At 61.1% G+C, this 25,957-nt stretch overlaps 1 protein-coding gene across 6 annotated transcripts in view; it reads right to left on the reverse strand.

Annotated features, from left to right (window-relative positions):
- Positions 1–4,949: 4,949 nt before the first annotated feature.
- CYTH1 (cytohesin 1) overlaps positions 4,950–25,957 on the reverse strand; it is a 40,462-nt gene continuing 19,454 nt past the window's right edge. For 5 of the 6 annotated variants that reach the window (XM_074970936.1, XM_074970934.1, XM_074970939.1 and 2 more), the window contains exons 2-13: positions 16,824–16,906; positions 14,391–14,455; positions 13,235–13,301; positions 12,537–12,655; positions 11,759–11,839; positions 11,361–11,473; positions 10,856–11,004; positions 10,598–10,709; positions 6,538–6,614; positions 6,218–6,289; positions 5,455–5,609; positions 4,950–5,125 (exon numbers count right to left, since the gene is read on the reverse strand). In XM_074970936.1, coding sequence (XP_074827037.1) covers positions 5,047–5,125; positions 5,455–5,609; positions 6,218–6,289; positions 6,538–6,614; positions 10,598–10,709; positions 10,856–11,004; positions 11,361–11,473; positions 11,759–11,839; positions 12,537–12,655; positions 13,235–13,301; positions 14,391–14,455; positions 16,824–16,906 — 1,172 coding nt within the window. In that variant the 3' untranslated portion in view covers positions 4,950–5,046. Of the gene's footprint in view, positions 5,126–5,454; positions 5,610–6,217; positions 6,290–6,537; positions 6,615–10,597; positions 10,710–10,855; positions 11,005–11,360; positions 11,474–11,758; positions 11,840–12,536; positions 12,656–13,234; positions 13,302–14,390; positions 14,456–16,823; positions 16,907–20,657; positions 20,732–25,957 lie in introns of those variants that run through there. The other variant, XM_074970938.1, reaches the window with a different exon arrangement.

Here is a 25,957-nt window from a genome sequence, read left to right on the forward strand (position 1 = left end):
GCTCTAGGCCCCCGCGGTGTTTGAAATCCCACGCAGGGCCTGTGGATCTGCACTTGGCTCAGCAGCGCTGGCCTGACACAGGTGGAGCCGAGCCCCAGCGGGCCTCGCCCTGCCCAAGCTGAACCTCCTGCAGGGGTCACTGGGCTGCCCCACCGCCTGCCAGGGCATGATGGCAGGGCTGCTTGGAGCAGGGGTCCAGGACCCTGTCTGACACCCACGTACATCTGCTGCCAGGAGCCCATGTCCCCCAGCCCCAGGCCAGCGAGCCCCGCATCCATTGCCTTAGCTTACGGTGCCTAAAGTACATCCCCCAGCGAGTGAGCAACAAAACATCTCCTCAGACACAAAACCTGTTTCTCCACCTCGGCTGGGGACGAAGCCCATCTCTCGGGCGTCTCTCCAGAACTCCTGACCTCGCAGCTGGACGTATGTCACAATAGTACCGACCTGTGACAGCAGCTTTCATTGAAGACCTCACGTGGCAGTCTTTGGTGCCCCAGAATGTACGTACCAGACCCACACGTGTGGACTGTAATTCCCTGGCCAGCTGGCGTTAAGGGGTTTTGGGGTCACCGCTGAGATCAGCCTGTGCCACCAAAGCTTGGCCTGCAGAGCTGACAAACGGGACCATGGGGAAACGTCCCTCTGGGGCTGAAACAAGAGGGGTGGCGCTTTGAATGACCTTGTGAGCTGTTGTCTCCAGGGCCTGCGGAGAAAGCGGAAAACATACAGATCAGGACTCTCAGCCCATGGCTCCTGGAGCAGGAGGCGCCTGCCTTCCCTGCACTTGGGAGTGGGGCTTTCCTACGCCACAGGCTTAGGCTGTAGGGACAAGAGGGGCCATTCGTGCTGCTAGACTGGAATGAGACCACCTGGGGGAACAGATCCTCTGCTAGGTCACCAACCTGGGGCCGGGCCCACTGCAGGCATTTCACATGGCAGCCACGTCCCTCCGTAGCCCCTTCCAGCTAGAGGGCTGCATACCTGGCTGTCCCCAGCCCCCTCTAGCCAGAACCCGGCTGAGTTTGGTGAAAACTGGGAAACCTGTGAAGTGCTTTTCACCACACTCAGTAGGGGTGATGAAAAGCGCCTCCTCGGTTCCTTCCTGCCGGTCCCTCCAATGGGGGGAAGGTGGGCGGGTTTGGAATGGACGCAGGCACCGCATCTCGAAGAACACCAGTTAGGAGAAGGTGAGTGGCCTTCTTCGAGTGCTTGCTCATGTCGGTTCCAGTTAGGGGTCTCCCGACCCTACTCCGGAGGTGGGGTCCGAGTTATGGAATCGCTGCCTGGAGCGGCTGCATCGTCTCCGGCGCTAGCCGGAGAACTGGGGGAGCACTTGTGAGAGCAAGCCCCTGCCATTCCCACGGCCGGCACGGGCGATAAGAAGGAACTGGGGAGGTGCCGGGTCGGCAGGGTCATATATTGAGTGCCATGAAGGCAGCACTTCCGGGGGCTCCGCAGCCGACCCGATGGGTGCTGCTGGGGAAAAAGGTTCCAACGACTGTGCACACGGCACACACACCGAACTGGAATAGACACGAGCAAGCACTCGAAGAAGAACATAGGGCTTTGCTCAGCAAGTAAGTTCCCCTGCGGGGACTGTGGCATCAAGCCCAGTGCCGCAACACCCCACATGTGGAGAGTCCCCATCTCAGCCCATGGAAGCCCTGGGACCCCACTAAGTAATTGATCTAACCAGGCCTGACAAACGTGGGCGGTTTGCAGCCGTGTATCAGCACCTGGCGCTGCAGCCAGTTCTCATTTCTCTGGGCAGGCGGGCAGGCCCCAGGCGCATCTCCAGCACTGTGAGAACAGGGGTGCACAGTAGGGCTCCTGGACTGGGGCCCCCTGAAGCTAGAGGGCACTGCCAAGGAGCACCTTTATGGACTTACGCCTATTGCAGCTTGCACCGGGGCAGGGGAAGAGGGGGTGACAGGAGCATGTTTCCTTACTCGCCCAGTTCCTGGAGACAGGTAGTTCTCTAGGTAGTTCACGCCAGACTTGGGAGGACAAGGAGAGGTGCTTGTGGGAGAAGCGTAGGGGCGAGGAGTTGAGGTTGGCATCACTAGTAGGGGAAGGGGGGGCCAGTGATGAGCACCAGTGACTTTGCTCCCCTGCATCACACGTTCTCTCACCTGGGGGCATCACAGCAGCAATCCAGGCCCCCAGGACACCTCGGCTGGGTTACAAGCTGCCCTTCAGCGGGAGCCTGTAAACCACCGGGAAGCAGGCGCAGTAGCACGAGAGCTGGAAAGCCTTTGCCCCGTGAGCCACCGACGTGGCCAAGCGTGTCAGGGTTTCACCCGAGCAGATCGGGCCCTAGATTCTACTGGGCAGGTTTAACTGAGGGAGCACCAGGGCCCGTGCCCATCCCAGCCACCGAAAGCCGCAGGGCTGGAGCCGCTGACGGCCCAGATAACTGGAGTGGGCAGGGGCCCTTGGCAGACCCCCAGGACCCTCGGGGGTGGCTGAAGACACGGTCGCTGCAGCCCTGCGGGTTCACTGACTGAGTTGGAGGTGGAACGGCTGGCTCCTGCTGCGGTCACAGCTCTCACTTTGAGCATGGTGCCTCCCTTGTTTAACTTTGCATCCTGCCTGTGGGGCCCCACACGGGGGGCAGGCCAGTGGCACCGCAGGGCTAAAACCACCCCTTTCCCAGGCCCAGTCCTTCCAAAGGCAAAGCCATTTCCCCGAGGGAAGGAGGAAGGGCAATAGAAGAAACGACCCCAAACTGAATTACCAAGTTGCCCGCCTCTTTCCTGAGCTGCGGGTAGAAGCAGGCTGGCTGATGCAAAGACAGGTCGGGGGTGGCCCTGGGGAACATACCACACTCAGATGCCTGTGGGGCCAGATCGCAGTGGCCGTGTGCAGCGCACACAGTCTGGGTGTCTCAGGCCAAGAGCAGGAACCCCAAGACCAGGTGAGAGTACAGGGCAAGAGAGGAATGGACACAGCTAGCTCGGCAGTGCAGGGGCCAGTCCTCCGGGTCTGGGAGAGGAGCAGGCCACCCCATTACAGTGGGACCCCCACAGCACACTGCAGGGCCTCTACCTAGCCAGTGTTCTGCAGTGCCAGACGGTTTGATTTGTCTCTGACTTACTCCCTAGGCCAGAATGGAGGGGTGTCAGGCTCCCACTCATGACAGTGTGCCCAGAGCGCTCACTGGGTCCTGTGGGGCCAGAGGGCGTGAGCTCAGCGAGGGAGAGAGATCCCCCAACAGGGCTGCAGATGGGCCCCTGACCCGCAGCTCTTCGGGTTTCGTTGAATACCGCTGCCCCTGCTGAGCCCCAGGGGCAGGGAGTGCTCTCCCACAGGAGCAGAGGCTGTGGTGTGAGCCCCTCCCCAGGCAGCTGAGAACGGAGAGAACAAGCGAGACAGGAGCCGGAGGCTGAGCGGAGGTTTGACATTTATTTGCTGCAGATCCTCAGCGCTAGTTTACAAGGCCGTGGCAAAAAACCAAGGAGTTAGAATCAGACTAAAAAACCCTGAAACGCTGCCCGCCCTGCCGGAGAGGCCTCTGCACAGAACTTGAACAATTACAAAATAACCTTAAAGGAGAAAACTATACAGAATATTTACACCTCTGATAAATAGACTAATACTGCTGTGGGTGCCTCTCTCCAGACCCAGTGCACCAGGGCCAGGGGGCCGTGCTGGCTGGGGCACCAGGCTGTTAGAGCCTGGGCAGCTTCCAGAGGAATCCTGTTCCCCAGACTGACCTCTCCTTCAGCCCCTGAGAGCAGCTGCCTTTCAGGCAGGTTCCAGCCCTTCCCAGGACACTCGTCCCCCTTCCCATGCTTCCCAGCCCTGCTGCCTCAGTGTGCCTGGGATGTTGCTGAACCCTCGGATGCTCACTGAGCTCTGCTCACAGCCCACGAGGCCCAGTGGTGCCAGCTACAGGAATAGGCTGACCCCGGGGAAGGCCGGGGCCGCAGGCTTCCTGCTGTTGGCTCGGCACTGCTGCATGGCACTGTGCATCTGTGGAAGCTATGGCTACATGAGGGCGCAATGATGGTTTTCAGACCCTTGGCCTCCCCTTCCCAGAACCTCTGGGCCCGTCTGCTCCCATCTCTAACGAGCCCAGCTGCCCCTGTGTGTTCCAGAACTCATTGGGCTCGTCAAAGGAGCCCAGGACAGACCAGTGCCCTCTAGAACGAGGGCAGGTGGGTGGGCAAGGCACATGGGCTCCCCTTGGCTCACGTCAGGCTCACCGGCCGGCTCCCGTGGCTCCCACCCTCCCCACTTAGAGATTCCACCCCCCTCCCAAACGAAACGCCTGCGACTGAGCGGCCCAGCCCCGACTGAGCAGTAACAGACAGAACACACCCCAAGTGCTTTAAAACGAGTGCCCAGCCCAGCCCAGCCGGCCCAGCCCTGGGGGCCATGCCAAGAGGCTGTAGCTCCCTCCCCCAGGGGAATTAGCAGAGGCAGGTGTACGGTACGCGTGGGCAGACAGCAGTCAAGCAGGAGGCAGCCCCAGGCTTGGGCAGGGCCCCCAGCCCCTCGCTGGCACATCCGCCAGCGCTCCCATCCCATCCGCCCTGCCCCTCCCCACGCAAGCTGCCTGGGCCCCCATACACATCCACACCACAGAGAGCATGCGCCACGTTTCCCGCCAGCTCTGGCGGCCAGCTCAGGGGCCTCCAGCTGGGTAGAAACGGCATTGCTGACAAATCCTTCTTGAGCTCCTTGCAGACGAAGTGTCTCACTTGTAGGCGGCTCTGGCCCTCTCCCCCAGGCCATCGGGACATGGGCTGAAGACGGCTCCCTGGGAAGGGAGCCCAGAAAGGAGCTCCCAGCGCCAAGCCCCTGCTCATCTCACGTAGCTGCAGACTCATCACTGTGGCCCTAGGACTCCCAGCCCCACCCCCAAACACCTGCCCACCCCCCAATGGTAAAGAAATTGCAAAAGCTGAAGCTAGTCCCTGGGAATTCAGGCTGTGCTGAGTGAGAGGCCCTTGCCTGGCAGCCTGCTCTCTCCATCTCCAGGGGAGGGGAGCCTCTCGCCGCCCGAGAACGCCGACCTCGCTCGGCTGGCCCAGGCTGCTAATGTCTCTTCATGGAGGACACTTTCTTCTTCCTCGCTGCCAGCATCTCATAGAAGGGGTCCCTGCTGATTGCTGCCCTGGGCAGGGAGAAAGGACGTGTGAAAGGGAGACCCAAGGGACCAGGGAAATCCCAGGTCAATCCTGTTCCCAGCTCGACGTAGGAGCTGCTACCCCAGTGGGGAAGGGTGGCCTGGCAGCAAAGGAACTGACCAGAACCCAGGAGATCTAGGCTCTCCCACAGACTCTGGGTAACCTTGGGCAGGTCTTGGGAGAATGTACGCCGGTCACCCAGGTCCCACGGCCCAGCCAGTGCAGCACCCTCCCTCTGCAGGGGCAGCCCAGAGAACCTGGCCCAGTGCACAGGCCGCATCCCCCCCGCCACAGGGGGCTAGGCAGCACCACTCACTTGATGCACTTGATCCACTCTTCCTTCTCCTCGGGGGTGGGGGCCGAGATGCGATACACCGTGTGGTTCCCCTCCACCACCCGGCCGTCTGCCTCCGTCTTACAGGCCTTGATCACTTGGTCTTTGTTGTCTGGGATGTAAAGCTCAAAGCAGTTCTGAGAAGGAAGGAGACATTTTAGCAGCGGCCTCCAGTCCGGCACATGGGACCTGCCCCTGCAGCTCAGGGGTCCTGGGGCCATGCCTGGGGCGGGGTAGGGTAGAGGGAAGACCCTGGGAGTCACACGTGCCCTCCCGTCCAGTTACAGCCTGGGAACGTCCCCCCTTTGGGTGAAATGCGAAGTGTGCAACAAGAAATGCCTCTGTAGCAGTCACGACGCTGCAGCTGCCCGGTCCAGTCGTCTGCTACAGAGCCGAGGGCTGGAGATGGGCGGGGGGCAGCCCATCCTCTGCTAGGGCAGGATGGGGCATCTGGGGCCAAAGAAGCGAGCAGGTCTGAATGAGTGACACCCGTGCTGCCCTGCAGCCAGCTGCCCTCACTACAGGAGCAACAGCCCCCGCCCCACGTGCCTGGTCATGAGGGGAGAATGCTGCAGCCCCAGGCTCCCTCCTTGCCCTGCGGGGCCGGGGAACATTCACACTACATCCCCCAAACACACAGACCCCAGGGGCCTCTGCTGGAAAAATGCACAAAGCCAGGTAAGGAGGAACTTCCCAGCTGGAGATTCCCCCTCCCATCGCGAGCAGGGGCCATGCAGAGACTCACGGGCTTTTTGGAGTCCTCCACCTCGCGGATGCTCAGGTTCTCCAAGGGGATGATGCCACGAGGCTCCTTATCCTGAAGGAGGCCAAGCAAAGAGGGAAAATGTTAGCCACAGAGCTGCGGGGACCCACCGACATCCAGATCTGCTCCTCCAAGGGCGCGGCTCCAGCCCTGGCCAGCCACCGGCTGCCCCCCAGGAGCAGGGCTGTGAGGGGAGGAAGTTGGTCACCCCACAGCCTTAGCCAGCCTTCTGAAAAGTCCCCCGCCCTGTGCACCAGCTGAGCTCCATGAACCCGGCGGGGGGGGCGGAGAGACACACTCACCGTCGTGTACTCGAAATAGTAAAGGCAGTTGTCGGTCAGAATGAACCAGCGTCTCTTCCATGTCTTCACCCGGCCACCTGCCAAGTAAAGAGAGGGGCGGTTGACACAACACCGCCCCCAAGCCCGGGCCCCAGAGCATCTCTGCCCCAGGGTGGGGGTCCGGCTCCCGGGCACGTCCAGGCTATGGCAGGGCGAGAGCCCCCGGACGAGGACAGAACAAACAAGCGTCTCGCAGAGCGCGGAGCCAGGGCACAAGCAGCGCGAGCCAGCCCCGGTCGGTGACAGCTCAGGGCTGGGGCAGCAGCAGCAGGCAGAGCGAAGCCACGGTGGCCGGGATGCGAGCGGCAGTGAGAAGCGGATTGAGGAGCCGGAGCTGGAGCAAGGGCTGATCTGACAGCCAGACGGCTCGGAGACGCGCCTCATTCTGTACAGCGCTGTCAGAGAGCAGCCCAGGCTGGCCTGGACACAACGCTCTCGTTTCCGGGTTTTTCAGCCAGTCGGAATCCGGCAGCCCAGGGTTTCTGGAATTTGGGTTTGTGCATATTTCACTCCAGAAGTTTCGAAATATGAAACTCACCCTGAAACGAAAAGTGCGGCTCCACACAGCTCCATCCCTGAACCCGGGGTCAGCGGACAGGCCAGGAGAGCCAGGTCCAGGGGAACCCCCACTCCTGAGTCAGGTTGTCCACCCCATCTCATCCCCTCCAGGGACCCAGCCCTGGTCAGTCAGGGCAGGAATGACTGACTGTGGGCCAGGTGGAAGGTGCCGACAGCCCTGGAGAGCAAACGCCCTGGCAGCAACAGGGCAAGCTGTCCCTGCCAGTGTGTCCTGGAGTGGGATGAGATGGGAGCTCATCCCCCAAGTCCAGGCCAGAGATAAATGAGGGGGCCATGGGGGGCCAGCCTGGGGTAGTTTGTGACAGACAGGTGCCCTGCTAGGAACTGCACACCATCCCCTCTGCCTACCAAGAGCTGACACTCCCTACTGACAGGGGGTGGCTCAGACCCAGCACCCCAGAGGGGAAGGCCCTGGCTGCATCTCATTCCCAGCCCTGAATGCAGGCTAGAGCCAGCACCCCCCGAGCGGAAATGCCCTGGATCACATACCCCCGAAGCCAGCCAGTCTCGTGGAGAGGCTCGACGCTGCTGCTGAGGGCTGTTTAGATGGAGAGCAAAGTCACTGTTGGGCCCAGCCAGCCTGGGCTTCTGGTCAGGGAAATCCAGGGCTTTAAGGGGAGCTGAGAAGATTTCACCTGCCAGGGCTGAGCCAGGGCCTCCGACGTCACTGGCTTGGTGAGGAGACGAGGGTAGAGGCAAGACGTAGGACGGCTGCCTCTGTCTAGGAGCCAGTGGGTGAGGAACGGGTCCACAACTGCCATGTCTGCACAGAGATGCAGAGCACCTGGGGCCCCAAACACCCATGCAAGCCTGAAGCTGCTGGGGCTCTTGGGGATGGAGGCCTGGCCCAGCCTCTCATGTCGGGATCCCCGTGCTCGGACAGCCTGCATGGCCAGGACTCCTGGGCTGACCGTGGGTGTTGGGTCCCCCTTGGTTGGCACTGGGCAGCGATGGCAAAGCTGCCCGGCTCTCCACCAGCCCAGGGAAGCAGGCACTGATTCTGGGAGGAATGGAGGAGGAAACTCTGCTCACAGACCGTGGAGTGACCCTTCCAGCCACCCACAGGAGCAGACGCTGCCCAGCCCTGGGCACAGCCCCGCACAGAGACCCTGGACTCACAGCAGAGACAACACAAGCAGACAGTTCCAGTCAGCACCTGGGACAGCCCCCAGGGAACTCATGGGCTCCCCTCCCACACGCACCAGGGGTCCTGAGCCAGGCTGGCAGCAGGACGCAGCAGGCTGAGGGTTGCTCCCCTGGCTCCCTGCGAGCCGCACCCTGGGGGGTCCAGGAAAAGGGGGATTCAGTTTCCCAGCTGCAACTAGAGCCCTGGAAACGGCCTCCCTTTGCCACTTGCAGTGGGGGGCACTGCACTGGCTCTGAGGGCAAGGGCACACAGCGAGAGGGGCGCCCCAAAGCCAGGCCACCTGGCCCTTGAGGGCTCGGGACTGCCAGTGCAAGAGGTATGGATGCAGGGCTGAAGCAGCTGCCCCCTCGCATGCTGCGAGATGCGCTGAGCCACCCCGAATATCTCCCGACACTTCACTCAACTGGGAGCTGGCCTGTGAGTGCCGAGAAGCTGGGCTCCACCAGGGGTGCTGTGGAGTAAGGAGTCACCCTGTCCACAATTCCCTCCCCAGGGCCATGGCCCAGAGCTGGGGCTGGGCTCAGGCCTGCAGACTCGGGAGGGGCTGGCTGGGTTTGAGTTATTGAGGGCCGGCCAAGCAGGGAGAGGGGCTCCCAGAGATCAGGCAAGGCCTGAAGCGGACGAGTCCCTGGCCTCAGTCCAGGATGCAGAGCGTGAGGGCAGGTCCCGCTGGAAGCGAGTTCCCCAGGGACTGCGGTCAGTCAGCAGCAGCAGCGAGCCATCACCAGCAATTCAAACCAAAAGAAAAACGAAAGGAAGGAAGCCCCAGCAGCCAGAGCAGAGCGAGGGAGGGGGTTGCGGGAGGGAGTGGGGTACGTACCTCCTGGAGTTTGGGGCAAGGGAAGGAAGAGCCAAAATCATGGAAACATACAAATGAGGGAGAAAAGAAAATTAAAACAAAGAAATTAAACCCACCCTCGCCCTGGGGCAGCCAGCACTGCACGCTCGTGTCGCGACAGGCTGGGCCACCATCTAAGGCCAGAAGTGTCTGGGGAACGAAGGATCCCCTGAACCCTGGAGAATGGGAGGGGATCCCTGCCAACGCCCCAGCCCAGGCTGGGGCCCCCTGCTCTAGGCATGTCCTGCGTGTGAGTGGCAGGCCCTCTCCTGCTACCGACGGGCTGGCAACAAGGCAGAGAGATGTTAGAGGGTAGAGTCCAAACCACAGCAAGAGCCCCAGGGAAAAGCCTCCAGATGGAGTCAGCTCCTGCCAGGGCCTGTCGGGTCTCTGCAGCCCCAGCTCTTGACCGGGGCACAGACAAGAAAACTCCAACATAGCTACTGAACCAAAGAAACCCATGAGCCAGGGGGTGGGCCACGCAGCTGGGAAGGGGCTGTTGGTGCTGTGGGGAGCTGCAGCCGGGGCGCGGGGATGCCATGCATGTTGCCTGCATGTGGAGCCAGGATGTGCAAGGTGATGATGCTCTGGGGAGGGTGTGCCAGGAACCAGGCTGTGGCATGGAGGAGATGCACGCAGCTTGGGGCAGCTCACAGTTCGCCCCCTGAGTGAGTGTGGCGGGAGGCACTCCAGCAGGATGTAGCCAAGACGCTGGGCACCAGTCACCATCCCCCAACCAGCCCCTCCCCACCAGTACTGCAACCCCCCCAGACCTCCTCAGCCCTCCCTGCCAGGACCGCAGCCCCCAGGAACTTCCCCATGCCTTCCCCCCCTGCATTGCAGTCCCCAGAATTTCCTCTCCCTCCCAGGACTGCAGATCCCAGGACCTCCCCAGCCCTCCCCGAGCACCGCAGCCACCGGGACCGTCCCCAGCCCTCCCCGAGCACCGCAGCCACTGGGACCGTCCCCCATCCCTCCCAGCATCGCAGCCACCGGGACCATCCCCCATCCCTCCCACCCGGCCAGCACCATGGTCCCTGGGACACCCCCCACAGCACTGCAGCCCCCAGAACTTTCCCTTCCCCTCCCTCCCAGCACTACAGACCACGGGACCTCCCCTGCCTGCCGGCATTGCATCCCCCAGGACCGCCCCATCCCTTCCCACACAGTCACCAGAAAGCGAGGCTGGATTCCCAGGGAGACCTGGCCAGTCTTGGTGAAAGCCAGCAGGGTCGCCAAGCGCCACTGAGGGCCAGGCGGGGCCGACTGGGGCTCCAGTACCGGTGGAAGTGCCTTGGGGAGGCTGCAGAGCTGTGGCCACGACATGCAGCTTGCCCTGCGGGCTGAGCCATGTGCCACGGAGCTCGCTGCCCGTCGCCAGCACCCCGAGCAGGGGGTGGAGAGCGTGCAGGCACATTCCTGTGGCCACGCTCGGCTCCTGGGGGCGAAGCACTCACCGAGTTTCAGCAGCCAGCCCTCGCGGTCGGGGTTGAAGAAGGTGTGGGTGAGGTCGTTGCCGTCATCCTCGGGGATTTTGAAGGGCTCGTTCTTTATGCTCTCGTAGAGATTCTGGCACAGAGAGAAGCACACGAGGGTCAAATCCAGGGTGCAGCTCCCCGGGGCCGAGGGAGCAGAGCCTAGGGCCAGCGAACCCCAGGCCAGGCAGCACAGTGAGCCCAGCGAAGGCAGTATCCCCTGCCTGCCCACGCCCTCACCCTGAGCAGCTCCTCCGGCAGGTCGCCCCCGTCGTTGATGCCCCTGTTCATGGCGATGAAGCGCTCCACCGCAGGCTTGTCCTTGACGTTGGGGTTGTGCAGGCTGGTGTTCAGCATGATGATGGCGAAGGAGAGGACGTAGCAGGTGTCTGCAGGGCACAGAGAGGCGGGTCAGCTGGGCTCCGGGCAGGCCAGGCACATGGCGAAGGGCAGAGAGGCCAGGCTGGGAGCACCCTGGACGGAGCAGTCCCCAGGCTCATTCCTGGGAGACACGGCCACACTGGGCCTGTAGCCCAAACCCAGCCTCCACTCCCTCCGTGGGCCGCCAGGGAAGCACAGACCCCATGCCCCAGCAGCAGGAGGGGTTCAAAGCCAGGGATCAGGCAGGCCTCTCCTGCTCTCTCCAGGGGCTTCTGGGTTTGGAGTTGGCCTGGCAACGAGGGACTCTGGGGCAGCCCGAGGCCCAGTCGTCGGAGTGCTCCTGCCCCGTGGGGAGTGCTGTTACCTGTGGACTGAAAGACGCCTGGATTGCACTGACAGTACCGCTGGGCAAACGCCTCCATCATCCGATCGATCTTCTGCGCCTCGCCCGGCAGGCGGAAACTCCACAGGAACTGCCTGCGGGACGGGGTGGGTATCAGCTGCGCGGGGGGCCGTGTCCCCAGGGATGGGCCTCGGAGACCTTCCTCCCTCATCTCGGGCTGACACCCCACAAGGGCAGGGGACAATCCCTCACCACTTAACCTGCTCAAGCCCACCCTCAACAGCGTCAAGCTGCTGCCCCTGCCAGAGCACCCCGGGCACCGGCCCAGGCAGCTCACCCCACCAGGGCTCGCCCCTGCGCACGGTGATGGGGAGACAGGTGCCCGAGGTGACGGCTCAGTCCCCCGCACACACACTCACCGCAGCGCTTGCACCAGGTTGAGGTCAGTGAATTCGTGCAGCTCCACGAAGGCGTGCAGGACCTGGATGTTAAACTCGTCTCTGCCGGGACAAAGACAGAGCCCAGGGGCCCAAGTCACGGCTGCACCACACCCCCGGGTCACACACTGCCCCAGCCAGCCCCCTGCACCTGCGACAGACTCTCAGCCCTCCCCAGGGTCGTGGGCTGCAGTAGCACCCTCACCCCTCGGGGGCAGCCCTAGACACAGAGTGAGCAAGGAGGGGAACAGGTACAGCCCAACCCCAGGCCTAGTTTACACATTCGGGCCTCCCATAAGCACCAGTCTTGAGGGCTGCCCAGCCCTGCAGCCCAGCACCAAGCCACGGGGCAGGTTCTGGGCACAGGCACCAGCTGCTCATTTCAGGGACCTGGTAGCTGCACTGTCTCCTCCGCCCCCCTGACCATGCCTGGTGCAGGCTGGGTCTGGAGCAGGGCCCTGCTACCTGTGCGGCCAATAGCTAGCGGCATCTCTGCCTTCACCCCTGCATGCTGCATGCCCTCTGCTCCAGCAGCCACCAACCCACGCCCCTCCCACGGCTGCCGTGGCCACAGGACCCGGGGGCAGATGGGAACTGCCAGCCCCATGTCCTGGCTCTGGCAGCAGCCAATCCCTGGCGCCTTAGTCCAGGCCAGCGGTCCCGTCCCATAAGGCACTGAGGGGAGATTCCTCCCTGCCCCCTGCAGTGATCAGCTGGTGCCCTGGGCACAGATTCCACCACCCTGCCCAGCAGCTGGTACCTCTCGCCCAGGTAGTCGCCAATGGCCGTCTTGTTTAGCCCCTCCCCCTTGTAGAGGAACTGGGCGATGTCCTCGCAGGTGTTCTTCAGCAGGTCGTTCTCAATCAGGAACTGGATCCCCTGGGAAGGCGGGAGAAGAGGGCCTGTGACTCCAGCCCTCAGCACTGATGGCCACTGCCTTGAGGGGCACAGCTGTACCCATGCCAGGAGGGGCAGGAGGCTCCTCCGCATCCCCATCCCCAGCCCAGCACAGGGAGCCCTTGCTGCGAGCAACCAGCAGGAGCCCTCTGGGCACAGGAGGCTGCCCCCTGCCAAGGGTCCCATCACCCAGGAACCCACCCTACCAAGAGAGCCTGGGAATCCAGCTGTGCTCCAGACCGATGGGGTGGGGGCCCTAGGTAAGAGCGATGGGAAGGGGACCCTGAAGGCAGAAGCAGTGCAACAGTGAGAAGCCCCCTCTGTGGATGGGGTCCCCGATCCCCAGACCCTTCCATTCTGTCCAGCACATGGTGCTCCCCAAATCCCATCATGGAGCATGGCCTGGAGCGTCTGTCCCAGCGACTTGGGGAGGCTGCGTTTGCAGTGCCTGGACCCCAAGCTGAATGGGGCAGGAACCACCACCCTCCCCCGGTGCTGCGATTGCACTGAGGCACCTCAGCGTCTCTGCCTGAAGCCCAGCCCCTGGGGCATTGCCCTTACCTTTTTGGGGTCCATGTTGAACTTCTTCCTGCCCATTGCCACCTGCTTGTTCCTCTGCATGGTTTTCCTATAACTCACAAAGGCCAGCAATGAACTCCGGGAGCGGCCAGGCTCCCGGCCTGGGGCTCCCACCCTTGGAGAGGCAGGGTTAGACTCCCTGTGCCAGCCTGCGGCCTCTTCTTGACCCAGAGAGACCCATGTGAGCCCCACCTGGGGTGACTAGCAACCCCCTGCTCTCTGCGCCTGGGCCTGGAGGCTGCAGCCCCTGAACGCGGCACGAGCCAGAGCCCAGGCCATTTCCAAGAGCTGTTTTTGGGGGAGGTTCTCAGAGCCCTCAGCTCCTCTTTGTTAAAGGATAACACAGCATGCCAGGAAAACCAGGAGGCAGGCCCTGCCCCCAAGGGCTGGCATGCCTGCCCCGGGGCTGGTGCATGGAGGGGCAGAGGGCCCGGTGCAGGCACAGCCCGGGGGCGAGAAGGGGCTTTGTACAGACAAAGTGCACAGGTGGCTGCCCCTGGCTGGCCCCGCACTCTGCTCTCGGGGATGGACGGGGACTCGGGGGCCTGGGAGCTCTGGCCCAGCAGGCTGCAGCTTCGCCTGGTGAGACTCCAGGGGGAGGGGAACCCTGACGGGAGGGTGATTGGAAGAGATGCTGCAAGTCAGTTTCCATTGGCCATCAGGGCTCCCTAATCCCGCGCTGGCACCGTCTGCACCAGCTCAGAATAACAAAGGCAGACAGTCTCCAAGGCCAGACAGAGGGGCCGGGCCGTGGAAAAACAGGGCCATTTGGAGCAGCGGATCAGGCCGGAGATCCCGTTACCGCATTAAGGAATAAGAGTCAGCCTGGGAATTCCAGCCTGCGCCGGCACTCGTGGGTCTGTGGCCTCATTAGCCAACACCCCTCCCTCAGCCGGCAGCCAGGCTGGGGTTATGCTGGACCGAGAACCTGAGAATGTCCCAGCTCGTCCCCGCACTCCTCGGGCGCAGCTAAGGCTCCTCTGGGGCCTTGCTTCCTCCCCGCAGGGACTGGGCCCCAGGAACAGCCTGCAGCTCAGGGGCAAGCTGCACAGCGCCGGAGGGCTGGGTGTCACTCTGCTCAGCCGAACGTGGCCGCTCCCCCTCTTGCTCAGCCAGCCGGGTCGCGGGCAGGACTCACCTCTCTTCCGTGGATCCCAGGTTCTCAATTTCATTGGTCACCTCTGCTATCTCATCTCTCAGCCGCTACGAGAGACAGAGAGACACACAGTGAGGGGGGGAGCAGGGACTCTCTCACCATGGCACGGGGGCTCACCACCTCCCACAGCCCATCCTGAACCCTCTGCACCTCTCCAGCCCCATCAATCCAGGAGCTCACACCCCATTAACTCACTCACCCTCCCAAACCCCAGGGTGGGGATATTACCCAATTCCAGAGAGGGGAATGACCTGTCCAGGGTCACACAGCCAGCAATAGGATCCAGGAGCCCTGAAGCCAGGGTCCCTGCTCTGAGCCTATGGCCAGCACTCCCTGGGGCGGTGCACCTGGAACCGGGCTCCGCCTTGTTCCGCTAGGACAAGACCAGACAGACAGGCAAGGGACACAGACCGTGCCAGATACAGCCCAAGGTTAACTGTGCCAGCCAGGCTAGAAACCTCCCCCACACCCACAGGCAGGAGGGCAGCCTTGACCCTCCCCAAAGAGGGCCAGCTGGGGCGAGTGCCAAGGACAGAGCTGCCCAGGGACTTTAGCGAGCCCCTCGTCTAACTCCCGCTCCCTGAGATGCAGCACTGCAACCCAGCAAGCTCGTGGCAGCGCTCAGCAAGCGAGCAGGGAGCCGCAGTGCTGTAGGCGCTAATCTCCAAGCAGCATCAAGGCGCTCTGCTCCCACAGGAAGGAAGAGGCCCAGAGGTTAACGTAATTACGCTCTAATCCTTTTAGTTCATGCCCAGCATATGGCGGTAATTAGACTCCACTGCCTTAATCATTGACATGATTGACGCGTGTCCCAGATGGGCCCCAACACCCCACCCAGCAATCGGAAGGCCCTGGGGCAAGGGCCTGGCCTGGCTCAGCAGCCCCCAATCGCCCCCTGGGCTGCACCACAGGACGCAGCCAGCACCTGGGCCCTCAAGAGGGGTCATAGGTCATCAGAAAAGGCACCAATGTGAAATACGGAAAAAGCAAGAAACCCGAGAGCCCAGCATCCCCTAAGAGCGGACAACAGACTGGGAGAGGGGTCCTGCCAGGGAGGGGGCAGCAGCAGCCTCCAATGCCAGGGCCACCCCATGAGATCAGTGCAACCAACCCAAGGACTGGCCCCCATCCTGGCTGCTGAGATGTCACCCAGCCCCCAGCAGGCAGCTGTAGGGAGAAGGGGGCATCGCTGGGAGAGACAGCGCAGTGCACTGCTGATGGGGGGGCACAGCCACGGCAGGCTCCTGGCCTGCTCCACTCTGCCCCAAGCACCCGGCAGGCCGGCTTCAGCCTCCTGGGCTTACTTTCCTTTGGCTCCAGTGCTCTGACCCAGAAATGTCAGGGGAAGAGCTGCTCTGGGCAGCCAAGGTGTGGGGCGGGAAGGGGGATGGTACAGGAGCTGGGAGCTGTTCTCAGGCCACAGGCCCTGCACCGGGCCAGGGCTCTCCAGCACAGGCGGAGGGCTAAGGGGGCATGTACTGAGCTGAACTTGGCCAGCAGCCGGAGGGTGGAGCTGGCCTGGCCCTGAGGGGTCGCCATGACTGCCCGGGAACAGGGCTTCTGGGAGGGCAAGCAGGGGAGGGAGACACCAGGCAGCCAGAGAGCAATCTGTTCCCTGCGCAGCACTGGCTGGGGCCCCTGCGCTGAGGCTGGAGGGGCAGGTGACAGGGCCCTTCTCACAGGTTGGGAGGAGCAAGGGCCAGAGGGGAGAGCACCAGTAACTGCTGCAGTGCCGGGGAGCACGTGCCCAGAGCAGGGCTGCTGTTCTGGAGATGGGGTGGAGGGGACACCGACTCACTTCTTCCGGCCCTCACCGGTTTGTGCTGGGCAACGGGAGGCCGGTGCCGATGAGCTAACAGAGCCCTGCCCCACCGAGCACACAGCATGAGACCTGGGCCTGGGGCACGGCGGGGGTGGGAGGAATGGAGCCAGGAGACCAGTGGACCAATTCCTGTGTCCTCCCCTGTCTTGGGGGCGGGGTCCCCATCGCTGCCACAAGCCACAGTGACTTGACAAGCCCAGGCGAGAACAGGGCAAGGCCACAGCGAGGTGATGCTTACACGGGGAGCTACAATGGCTAATTCAGCAATTTCTCTCCCCTCCTTGTTCCCTGGGCAGCAGCAGCGCCGAGGAACACCCTACACACTGATGTGCCATGACACTCGTCCCTCTCCCGCGGGGACAGGGACGAGGCCAGACGGGCTGCCAAGAACAGAGCATCTAGGGCGGGAAGGGGAGAGGAACAGCAGGCCAGCCGCAGAGCTCAACATGCCGACGGGGAAAGCGTCCCAGGCTCCAGCCAGCCCAGCCCAGGCCAGGCTCGGCCCAGAGCGTGTCTCAGAACGAAGGGCACCTGCGGATAATTCCAGGTCTGAGCGGAGCCGGGCTCCTCTCCAGCACCTCCCACCCCCTCACCTGTATGTCGGCCAGCAGCTCCTGCTTGCGGCGACGGATGTTCTCCAGCTCCTGGCACTCCTCTGGGGTCAGGTCACTGGGGACTGCGGGGGGAGAGGAGAGAGGGTTAGGCCTGGCACCTGCACCCTCCTGAGCCCTGTGCTGCCCAAGCTGGGAGCTCCCCTGGCTATGCTGCCGGGCTATGCTGGGGTGTCCAGACTCTGTCTGTGCCCCCCACGGTCCCTGAGCAGGACAGGACCAGGGGGGCAGTCCTGCCTAGCAAGCAGCACTCCCCATTGGCTACCACCACCCACTCTGCTGCCAGCAGCCTAACTCCTGACTACAGCTTGGGGTCTGCACTGCCTGCCCCACTTTTCTGGGGTTGAATCTGGCTTTTCCGCTGGCCTTCCCAGGGCCCCGCTCCGGCACCCGCAGGCAGAGAACAGCCACGCTAGACCATGGGGAGAGCTGAGTGAGAGCTGCGTGCAAGGTCTGGCCTCAAACCTGCCTTCAGCCACAGAGCACATCTGGGGGCTACTCCCACCTCAGAAGCCCCCCACAACCCGCCCAGAAACTCAACCTCCTCCTCCCAGCCATAGCCCCCTGCACCCAGAAGGCAGTTCCCGGGCAAGCCAGCAAGGGGACCACAGCACCCCTTTCACAGGGGCCTGCAGAGCAGGGGTCCCTCTGGAGGTCAGCTTATCTAAGCCCTCATTCCCGGCTGCAGGGCCCACCTATCTGCGTGCATGGGCCACAGCCCCTTCCCCTGAGAACCCTGCCCTTTCCAGGCCCCAGACAGCGGGGTGGCAGGGCACGCTGGGCGCTCCACCCAAGGAGTGCGATTGTCCTTCACATTCCACGCTCCTCCCCAGCAAGCCAGCGCTGGCAGAGGGGGGCTCCCTCCCGGCTTGACACTGCCACATTCCTGTTGATTCAGCAGCCTGGGACAGAGCAGTGAGCTCTGCCCAGGGCCTGCCACCAGCCAAGTAAACGCAGGGAGAGTGGCTGCAAAGGGCCAGCTGGCTAAACACCCACCCTGTCCCCTCATCAACAGGGCCATGTGAGGCCAAGACGAGGCTCAAACCTTTTTAGCCAGAAAGCAGCCACTGCAGAAGGCCCCTCCCCCTCCACACAGCCACCCCTCTCCAAACACACTCCGACGGGGGACAGGGACCCTGCCTTTGGCAAAGATTAACTGGGAGCCCAGCCCAGGGTCTGTCTCAGAGAGGAGACAGAGCTCCTGACACAACAAGGGCCCATTGTGCCGCCTGAATAGACAAACCAAACAACAAGGGAAGCTGCTTTTTGTTGCTTTGCAGTTTTTAACATGCGGGCAGGAGCCCAAAGCTGCATCTGCTGCATACAAAGGAGACAACTCTTCAAGGGATAGTGCCCCGTCCTGGTGGCCGGGGTCACATGGCAGCCCACCACTACCCCAGGGAGGATGGGCAGAGCAACGACTGCCATGAAGTCAAGTGACTTCCCTTGTGCTGCCCTCCTGCTGCAGGGACATGGGGCCCAGGCCGCTTGTGCCCCCCAGCAGCAGAGCGGGGGGAAGGATTCCTCACACCTCGAATAACGCCGGAGGGCGGTTCAGCGCGCTAGCCATCGGGCTCCCAGCGGCAGCACAGCCCGAGGAGAGCGCTACCACGCACGGTAGAGCAGGGGCCTCACCCTGGGCGCTGCCTGCTCCATCTCCCCTGCCCTCTGCTCCAGAGCTGGTTGCATTTCAGTGCCCCTTGCAGTTAGTGCAGGGCTATGGGACCCCCCGCCCAGATGAGTTCCTCCTCCCCCAGCTTGTGGAGCAGAAGCAGCATGACGGTGCCATCCCAGTCACCACTATCCCTCACACAGTCTGGGAAACTGAGTCACAGACAGGGACGTGACCCGGTCCAAGGCCTCACAAGTCAGTAGCAGCACTGAGAATAGAACCCAGGCGTCCTGGTTCCCGTTCCTGCCCTAGCCAGCAGGTAAGGTTCCCTAGCATTGTCCCTCCGAAGACAGAGCACCAGGCAAGCCCTGCAGGAGGCTACCATTTCAGCCAGCAAATCGCATGCATTAAGACTGGCTTGGCCTCTCCCCACTTGTGGGATGAGTGCGCCAGTGCCCGGCTCATTCAGAGCAGATCCCTCTGCAGAGAGGGGAGGGCTGTGGGAACCCCCCCCCCATGTGTCCTTCCTGCCCAGGCATTCTCCCTGGTGCGTCTCTCACCATCTCTGCACAAGACCCCCACCAGCTGGGCTCAGGAGCCACCCCCCTCCCAGCTCCTCTCCCCCTGCCAGGTAGGCCGTACAGCGCTCAGGGAAAACCACCTGCAGAATCCAAGGACCTGGCGGCAGCAGGAGCTGGATCCCCAGGCGCCGGCTCCGGGCTGTGCCCCTCCCCAGCACGCGGAGCTATTCCAGCCTGGTGGGAGAGGAGCCCCCCCGAGGGCCCCGCTACCATCCCTATGGCCCCCAGCTCTGCCCTCGCCCCCGGCCCCATCCCTGAAGCTCAGCGGGGCTCTGCTGACAGCCTGGGCAGGCGCTGCTGAGTGAGCGGCCCCCCGGCCTGGGGTAGCCCACGGCGCCCTTGCCCCACGGCACGCGCCAGGCCCCCCGGATCAGGGCGCTAGGCGCAGTGAGCAGGCTGGGACCGCCGCCCCCCAGCAGACCCATCCAGGGCCGAGAATCAGAGGGGGCACGCTGCAGGGGGGCTGGCCGGGGGCAGCCCCCCCAAGGACCCGAACTCCGTGTAAACGCCCCCGGCACCAGCCCAGCCCCCGTCAGCGCGCGTCCCGCCCCCGGGCTGTCCCCGGCCAGGGCCCCTAACGGCGGAGCGGCCACGCCGGGGTCCCGGGGCCGGGCCCCCGCCGCGAACCCCCGGTCCCGCCCCGCCCCCGGCGGACGGGCGGGTCCCGGAGCCCCCGCCCCGCTCACCGCCCCGCACCATCGCATCGGCCCCGGGCTCCCGCGGCGGCAGCGGCCCGGCGCCCCGAGCAGCGCGGCTGCACCAATGCGAGCCCGGCCCCCGGCCCCGCATTAACCCCCGGCGAGCCCGGCCCCCGGCCCCACCTCCCCGGGCTGTGCGGGCCATGGGGCGCCATCACCCCGCTCCCCGCCGCTCCGACTGCCCCGGGCGCGTCTCGGGCCAGGGCGAGCCAGCCCCGCCGCCGCCGGAGCTCAGCGGCTTTCGGGGTGTTGCCCCCCGGCCCGTTCCTGCACTGAGCGAGCAGCAGGAACCCCGCTAACGCCTCTGGGCCAGGGATTCATCCGGCGCCCTGCCTGGCCCTGGGGCGCCCTGCCTGGCCCTGGGGCGCCCTGCCTGGCCCTGGGGCGCCCTGCCTGGCCCTGGGGCCCCCACCGTGCCCCGCTACCCTCCCAGCGGATTCAGAGCCACCATGTTCTGAAGCACTGCCACTCTGGTCGAACCGCCGGGCATGCCCCGCCGGGCAGTCTGCTGGCAATCACCAGCCCAAGGGGGTCTCTCAGGACTCCCAGCACCTTGAAAAATACCCAAAACTTTTACAACCGTCCAGTTCTGTAGAGCACAGGGCGGGTGGGACCCTCTGGGTCAAGTCCAGCCCAGCCCAGCCCCTGCAGTCAGCTAGCTCCCTACCTTCCAAGTGCGGATGGGACCCTTGTGACCATCTAGTCTGACCTCCTGTCTAACACGGCCAGAGACCTGCCCCAAACAATGCCGAGAGCAAAGGTGTTAGAGAAACATCCCATCCTGATGTAAAGAACTGCCAGCCAGTGAGGGAGAATCCACCACAACCCTTGTAAACCACTCCAATAGTTAATAACCCTCCATGGTAAAAACGTACACCTTATTCCAGTGCCAAATACAGAGCTAAAATCACCTCTCCGCTCCTACCTGAGATTCCCATTTATGCATCCCACGATCGCATTAGTCCTTTGGCTACGGCTCATGTTCAGTGGATTATCCACCACAGCCCCCGCGGCTTTTTCAGAGTCACTGCTTCCCATCCCTGTAAACATGGCCTACATCCTTTGTTCCAGAGGCATACGTTTACATTTAGCCATATTAAAATGCATACTGTTTACTCCCACCCAGCTTACCAAGTGATCCAGATCGCTCTGAATCAGAGACCTGTCTTCTTCGTTATTTACCACTCCCCCAAGGTTTATGTCATCTGTAAACTATCCATGAGGAGTTTGGGTTCTCTTTCAGGTCAGTGATACAAATGTTAAACAACATGGGGCCATGTACTGATCCCTGTGGTTCCCCACTAGGAACCCACCCACTCGATGGAGATTCCCCATTTAGAGTTACATTTTGAGACTGTGTGCCAGCTAATCATTCTTAAATGTAACCCAGGCCATCTTCCAACTAGTTAGTCTGCTTGCCCCCAGTACTGCTATTAGGAGGCTGTTCCAGAACCTCCCTCCTCTAACAGCTAGAAACTGTCTTCTACTTTTCCAGCCTAAACGCATTCCTGGACAGTTTGTCCCCATTTGTTCTGGCGCCAGCATTGTCCTTTAGCGTCAATAGCTCCTCGCCCTCCCTGGGGTTTACCCCCAACGTGTTTATAGAGAGCAATCCGATCCCCCCGAGCCTTCTAGGCTGAACAAGCCAAGCTCCGTTAGTCTCCTCTGGTCAGCTCAGCTCTCCACTGCCCCGATCATCCTAGCAGCCCTTCTCTGCACCTGCTCCACTCTGAATTCAGCTTTCTGGAAGTGGGGGGGACCAGAAGTGCACACAGTTTTGCAGGTGAGAACTTGCCAGTGCCTTGTACAATGGCATTAGTATTCCCCTGTCTGTACTGGAAATACCGTGCCTCATACATCCTAGGATCGCATTTACCTTTCTCACAGCCGCAGCACATCGGCAGCTCATGGGTCTCCTGTGATCGATCAGCACACCCAGGTCTTTTGCCTCCTGTCATTATCAACTAATGAGCCCCTGGCACAGAGACCAATAAGAACTTCTGCTAAGTACATAGCCATTATATGGACAACATACCCCCATATCTCAGTGTCTGTACTTTGACCCGTTAAACTTTTACCCCCAATCGGGGAGATTGCAGATTATGTATTCCTTACGCCACCCGTTCCTAAACCGAATTTCGCACCCCTTGATAATCTGTACCTTATTCCCTGATAACCAGAAACTTCTCTGCTTAAACTCTGTACCGTTTTCTTTTTACTTCAACATCTTAATAAAACTATTAAATTTCGTCCCATTTCTATTACTTCAGGCCTCAAAGTCATCCAATTCTTTCTGTAGAATAGCTGCTCATTTTAATGACATTGCCTACCTGTTAGTAGCACCTCCTCTTTTGTCATCTCTGTCTTTAACAATGCCTCTTTATTATTATTATTTATACTGTGGTATGCCCAGAGGCACCAGTCACAGACCAGGACCTGTTGTGCTAGGCACAGTACAAACAACACAAAGACAGCCCTGCCCAGATCACCAGAGAAGAGCAAGTCTCTCCCCAGCATCCTCTATGATGAAGACCAATACAAAGAAATCACTAAGCGTGGCAAAGAAATCACTAAGCGTCTCTGCAATGTCCTTCCCCTCCTCCCTTTAGTCCCTGGCAGTCCAGCAGACTCATCAAGCTTCCTGCAGGCTTTCTGCTGCTGACATATTTAAAGAATTTTTTGTTCTTCTGCCTTTTACAGTTTACTCTCAAATCCTTCTTCGCGGTCCTAATTTCTATTGGATGTTCTCCATCATGGCTTAGGGGGCTTTCTAGTGCCCTAGGACTGGACTTCTGCTTTCTGAAGGACCAGCCCCCTTTGGCTACAGTACTCTCCTGTCCCGTGCCACTTAAGCCTGGTGCTTTGCTCTGGATGCACCACGTGGGCAGCTCCAGTCACTTCTCCTCTCCAGGCTCAGCATGGAAATTTTCTCACTTCTGATGATGGGGCCTTTTTGACTAGCTTCCCCTTTCCTGGAACTCCCCCTTCTAAAGGTCAGTGCCAGATGACCTCCAGATTTGACTGGATCGATTCCGAGCATGACCAGCCCCAGACATGTATGCAAAATTCCCCAAGCAGGCCCTCAAAGTTAGGAGTCTGTCTTAAAAAGCATGCGGCATTTTTTAAAAACAGGGGGCAGTTCTCTGCCTCATGGTCTGAGGTTTCTGGGCGCACTCAGGTCATGCTTTCGAGCTTCTCTCCACAACCAGCTAGAAACACTGACCTAAAATAAAGCAGAGGCTCTCTCCTAATCACAGAGCTGGAACTGGAGCTTTGAGACCACCAGACACCATGAGACTTGCAATAACGTCACCTGAGTTGGCATCACCGGACCCCCCCCCCCAGGATGCTGAACGTGATCACAGTGTGGTCACAGTAACTTAGTAGCTCAGCTACAGACCCAGTCGGCCCTTCCCACAGGTTACAGCCACAACTTCCCACCCCACAGTAACACGGACACCCCCTGGCACCCCGAAATCCCAAACAAAGGAAATACCATTCAAAGCAAATGCTCCAAAACAAAGCTCCTCCCCCGAAGGACGAGACAGAATCTGCAGAAAGCACGACTGACTGCGTACCCACTTTATGCGCAAGGCACTCAGATACCATGGTGATGGGTGTCAAAGAATTCCCGAGAACACAGTACACTCGTGCTCCACTGATTTGGCCAGTCCCCCAGGGCTCAGCAATGTCGTTATGTCAAGGGCCAGGCACAGGAGCTTGGCTGTAGCCACACAACCGTCCTGCCTCACCTCAATTCTCAAAGCCGCCCTGCCCAATGCTTAGCACCTTATCGGAAAGTGGGTCTCCCCCGCCCCTTGGCTCCCACCAGCCAGCACTGACAGTCTCCTAGTGCTCACGACTCTTTGTGTCGCTTTGCAGTTCCTCTCACACTTGGAGTGGTGCACAGGGGCGGGGAGGGGAGGGCACGGAGCGCAGCCTAGGACAACTCCAGCTTGCTGCTAGCCCACCGAGCACCCAGGCCCAGCCAGCGGCACGGAGCCTTTGGTGAGGGATGGAAATTCACACCACCCACACATCCGGTACTTGGAGCGCAAGGTGGCTGGGAGAGCAGGCACGGAGGAATCCCCCGCACACCCCAAGCACCGCCAGCACGCTGCTACCCAGGCGCTGCCAGGGAGACCGTCCCTGCCACCCTGAGAAGGCGACAACACACACAGCAGGCCTGCGCAGGGGCACTGCCAGGCGAAAGGGGCCCAGGTACAACAGGCGGGAAGGAGTGTTGGGCACCACGAGACCTCTGCTGCCAGCTCGTCCCACCCCATGGGGTTGGAGCAGGTGCCCGCCTGCCCTAGAATGGCTGGGCTCTGGGGCCCCCGTCAGGCTGGGCAGCGGGAGCTGAGCCTGCAGACAGCCGTGCTGCTGCAGATGGTAAACGGGCTTGTGACACAGACCTGCCGGTGTCAGCAACAGGGAAGGTGGAGACAAACACGGACGCAGGATAGAGAAGAGGGGGCTGTCATAAATATAAAGGGAAGGGTAAACACCTTTAAATCCCTCCTGGCCTGAGGAAAAACCCTTTCACCTGTAAAGGTTTAAGAAGCTAAGATAACCTCGCTGGCACCTGACCAAAATGGCCAATGAGGAGACAAGATACTTTCAAGGCTGGGGGCGGGATGGGAGAGAAACAAAGGTTTTCTCTGTCTGTGTGATGCTTTGCCGGGACCAGAGCAGGAATGCAGGTCAGAACTCCTGTAAAGAGTTAGTAAGTAATCTAGCTAGAGATGCGTTAGATTCTGTTCTGTTTAAATGGCTGATAAAATAAGTTGTGCTGAATGGAATGTATATTCCTGTTTTTGTGTCTTTTTGTAACTTAAGGTTTTGCCTAGAGGGATTCTCTATGTTTTGAATCGAATGACCCTGTAAGGTATTTACCATCCTAATTTTACAGAGGTGATTCTTTTTTACTTTTTACTTCTATTAAAATCCTTCTTTTCAGAAACTGAATGCTTTTTCATTGTTCTTAAAATCCAAGGGTTTGGGTCTGTGGTCACCTATGCAAATTGGTGAGGATTTTTACCAAACCTTCCCCAGGAAGTAGGGTGCAAGGGTTGGGAGGATTTTTAGGGGAAAGATGTTTCCAAACAACGTTTTCCTAATAAATAAACCCAGATAAACATTTGGTGGTGGCAGTGGAAGGGCAAAGGGTAAAATAGTTTGTACCTTGGGGAAGTTTTAACCTAAGCTGGTAAAAGTAAGCTTAGAAGGTTTTACATGCAGGTCCCCACATCTGTACCCTAGAGTTCAGAGTGGGGAAGGAACCTTGACATCCTCTGGCCAGGAGGGATTTTAAAGGTGTTTACCTTTCCCTTTATATTTATGACAGGGGCCCAACCCATTCGTGGAATCCTCCCCCGGCCTGGAGTCCCAGGTGTCTGCACAGCGGGGCGGCCTGTTTGCACAGGGCTGGCAGCTCCCCCGTGGTGCCTGCACCCATCGTCCTGTGTCCTGAGTGGAGGCGACTCTCAAGAGTGAGTCAGTTACAGGCTCATCCCGTCTGCGAGTCCAGAGGAAAAGGGAAGCCCGGGGGAGACATGGCCACACCAGCCCTCCTGGGCACTGGGCACAGAGAGATGGAGGGGGCCATTTACCACCATACAGCTGAACGCTCCCCCTTTCCCAGGGCAGACCCACCCCTTCCCAGACAGGACATCAACCTGCCAAGGCTACATGGGACCTTATCCCAACCTGGACAGTATCGACTGCACAAGGACTCCAGAGTCCTAGCTGGGTCCCCCCTCAATTTGCCCAGCCACAACGAGAAGCTCGGGTCTAGAACTCCAGCTCCCAGCAGTCTGTGGGGACAGGTGGGGAAGCCCCACAACAATTGCGGGGGAGGGGCTTCGTTGCCTCAACACCCACCCCTCCCATGGGAGCCGCCATTTGGCCAGGACAGAGCCCACGTTTCAGCGGAGACAGTGACTCAGTCCAGGTGCCACCCACTGGGGCAGCTTGGCCTGGGCCAGGGCCCCATGCCAGGGAAGGGTAGCTGGCCCTGAGTCTCAGGGTAGGCAGCAGCTCGCCATTCCCAGTGGACCCAGCCACAGGCCGCCGAGTCAGGCCAGGCCTGCTGCAGCAACGGCCACTGCTCCCTGCCAGGCCATGGCTCGGGTCAGGACAGACTCCAGCGGCTGCGCTAGGCTAAGGAGCAGGACTTGGCTGGCAGCGGCAGGGTGAGTGTGGAGTAGCTGGGGCGGGGAGGGG

The sequence above is a fragment of the Natator depressus genome, chromosome 14 (genome assembly GCF_965152275.1).
Source record: "Natator depressus isolate rNatDep1 chromosome 14, rNatDep2.hap1, whole genome shotgun sequence".
Classification (NCBI taxonomy): Eukaryota; Metazoa; Chordata; order Testudines; family Cheloniidae; genus Natator; species Natator depressus.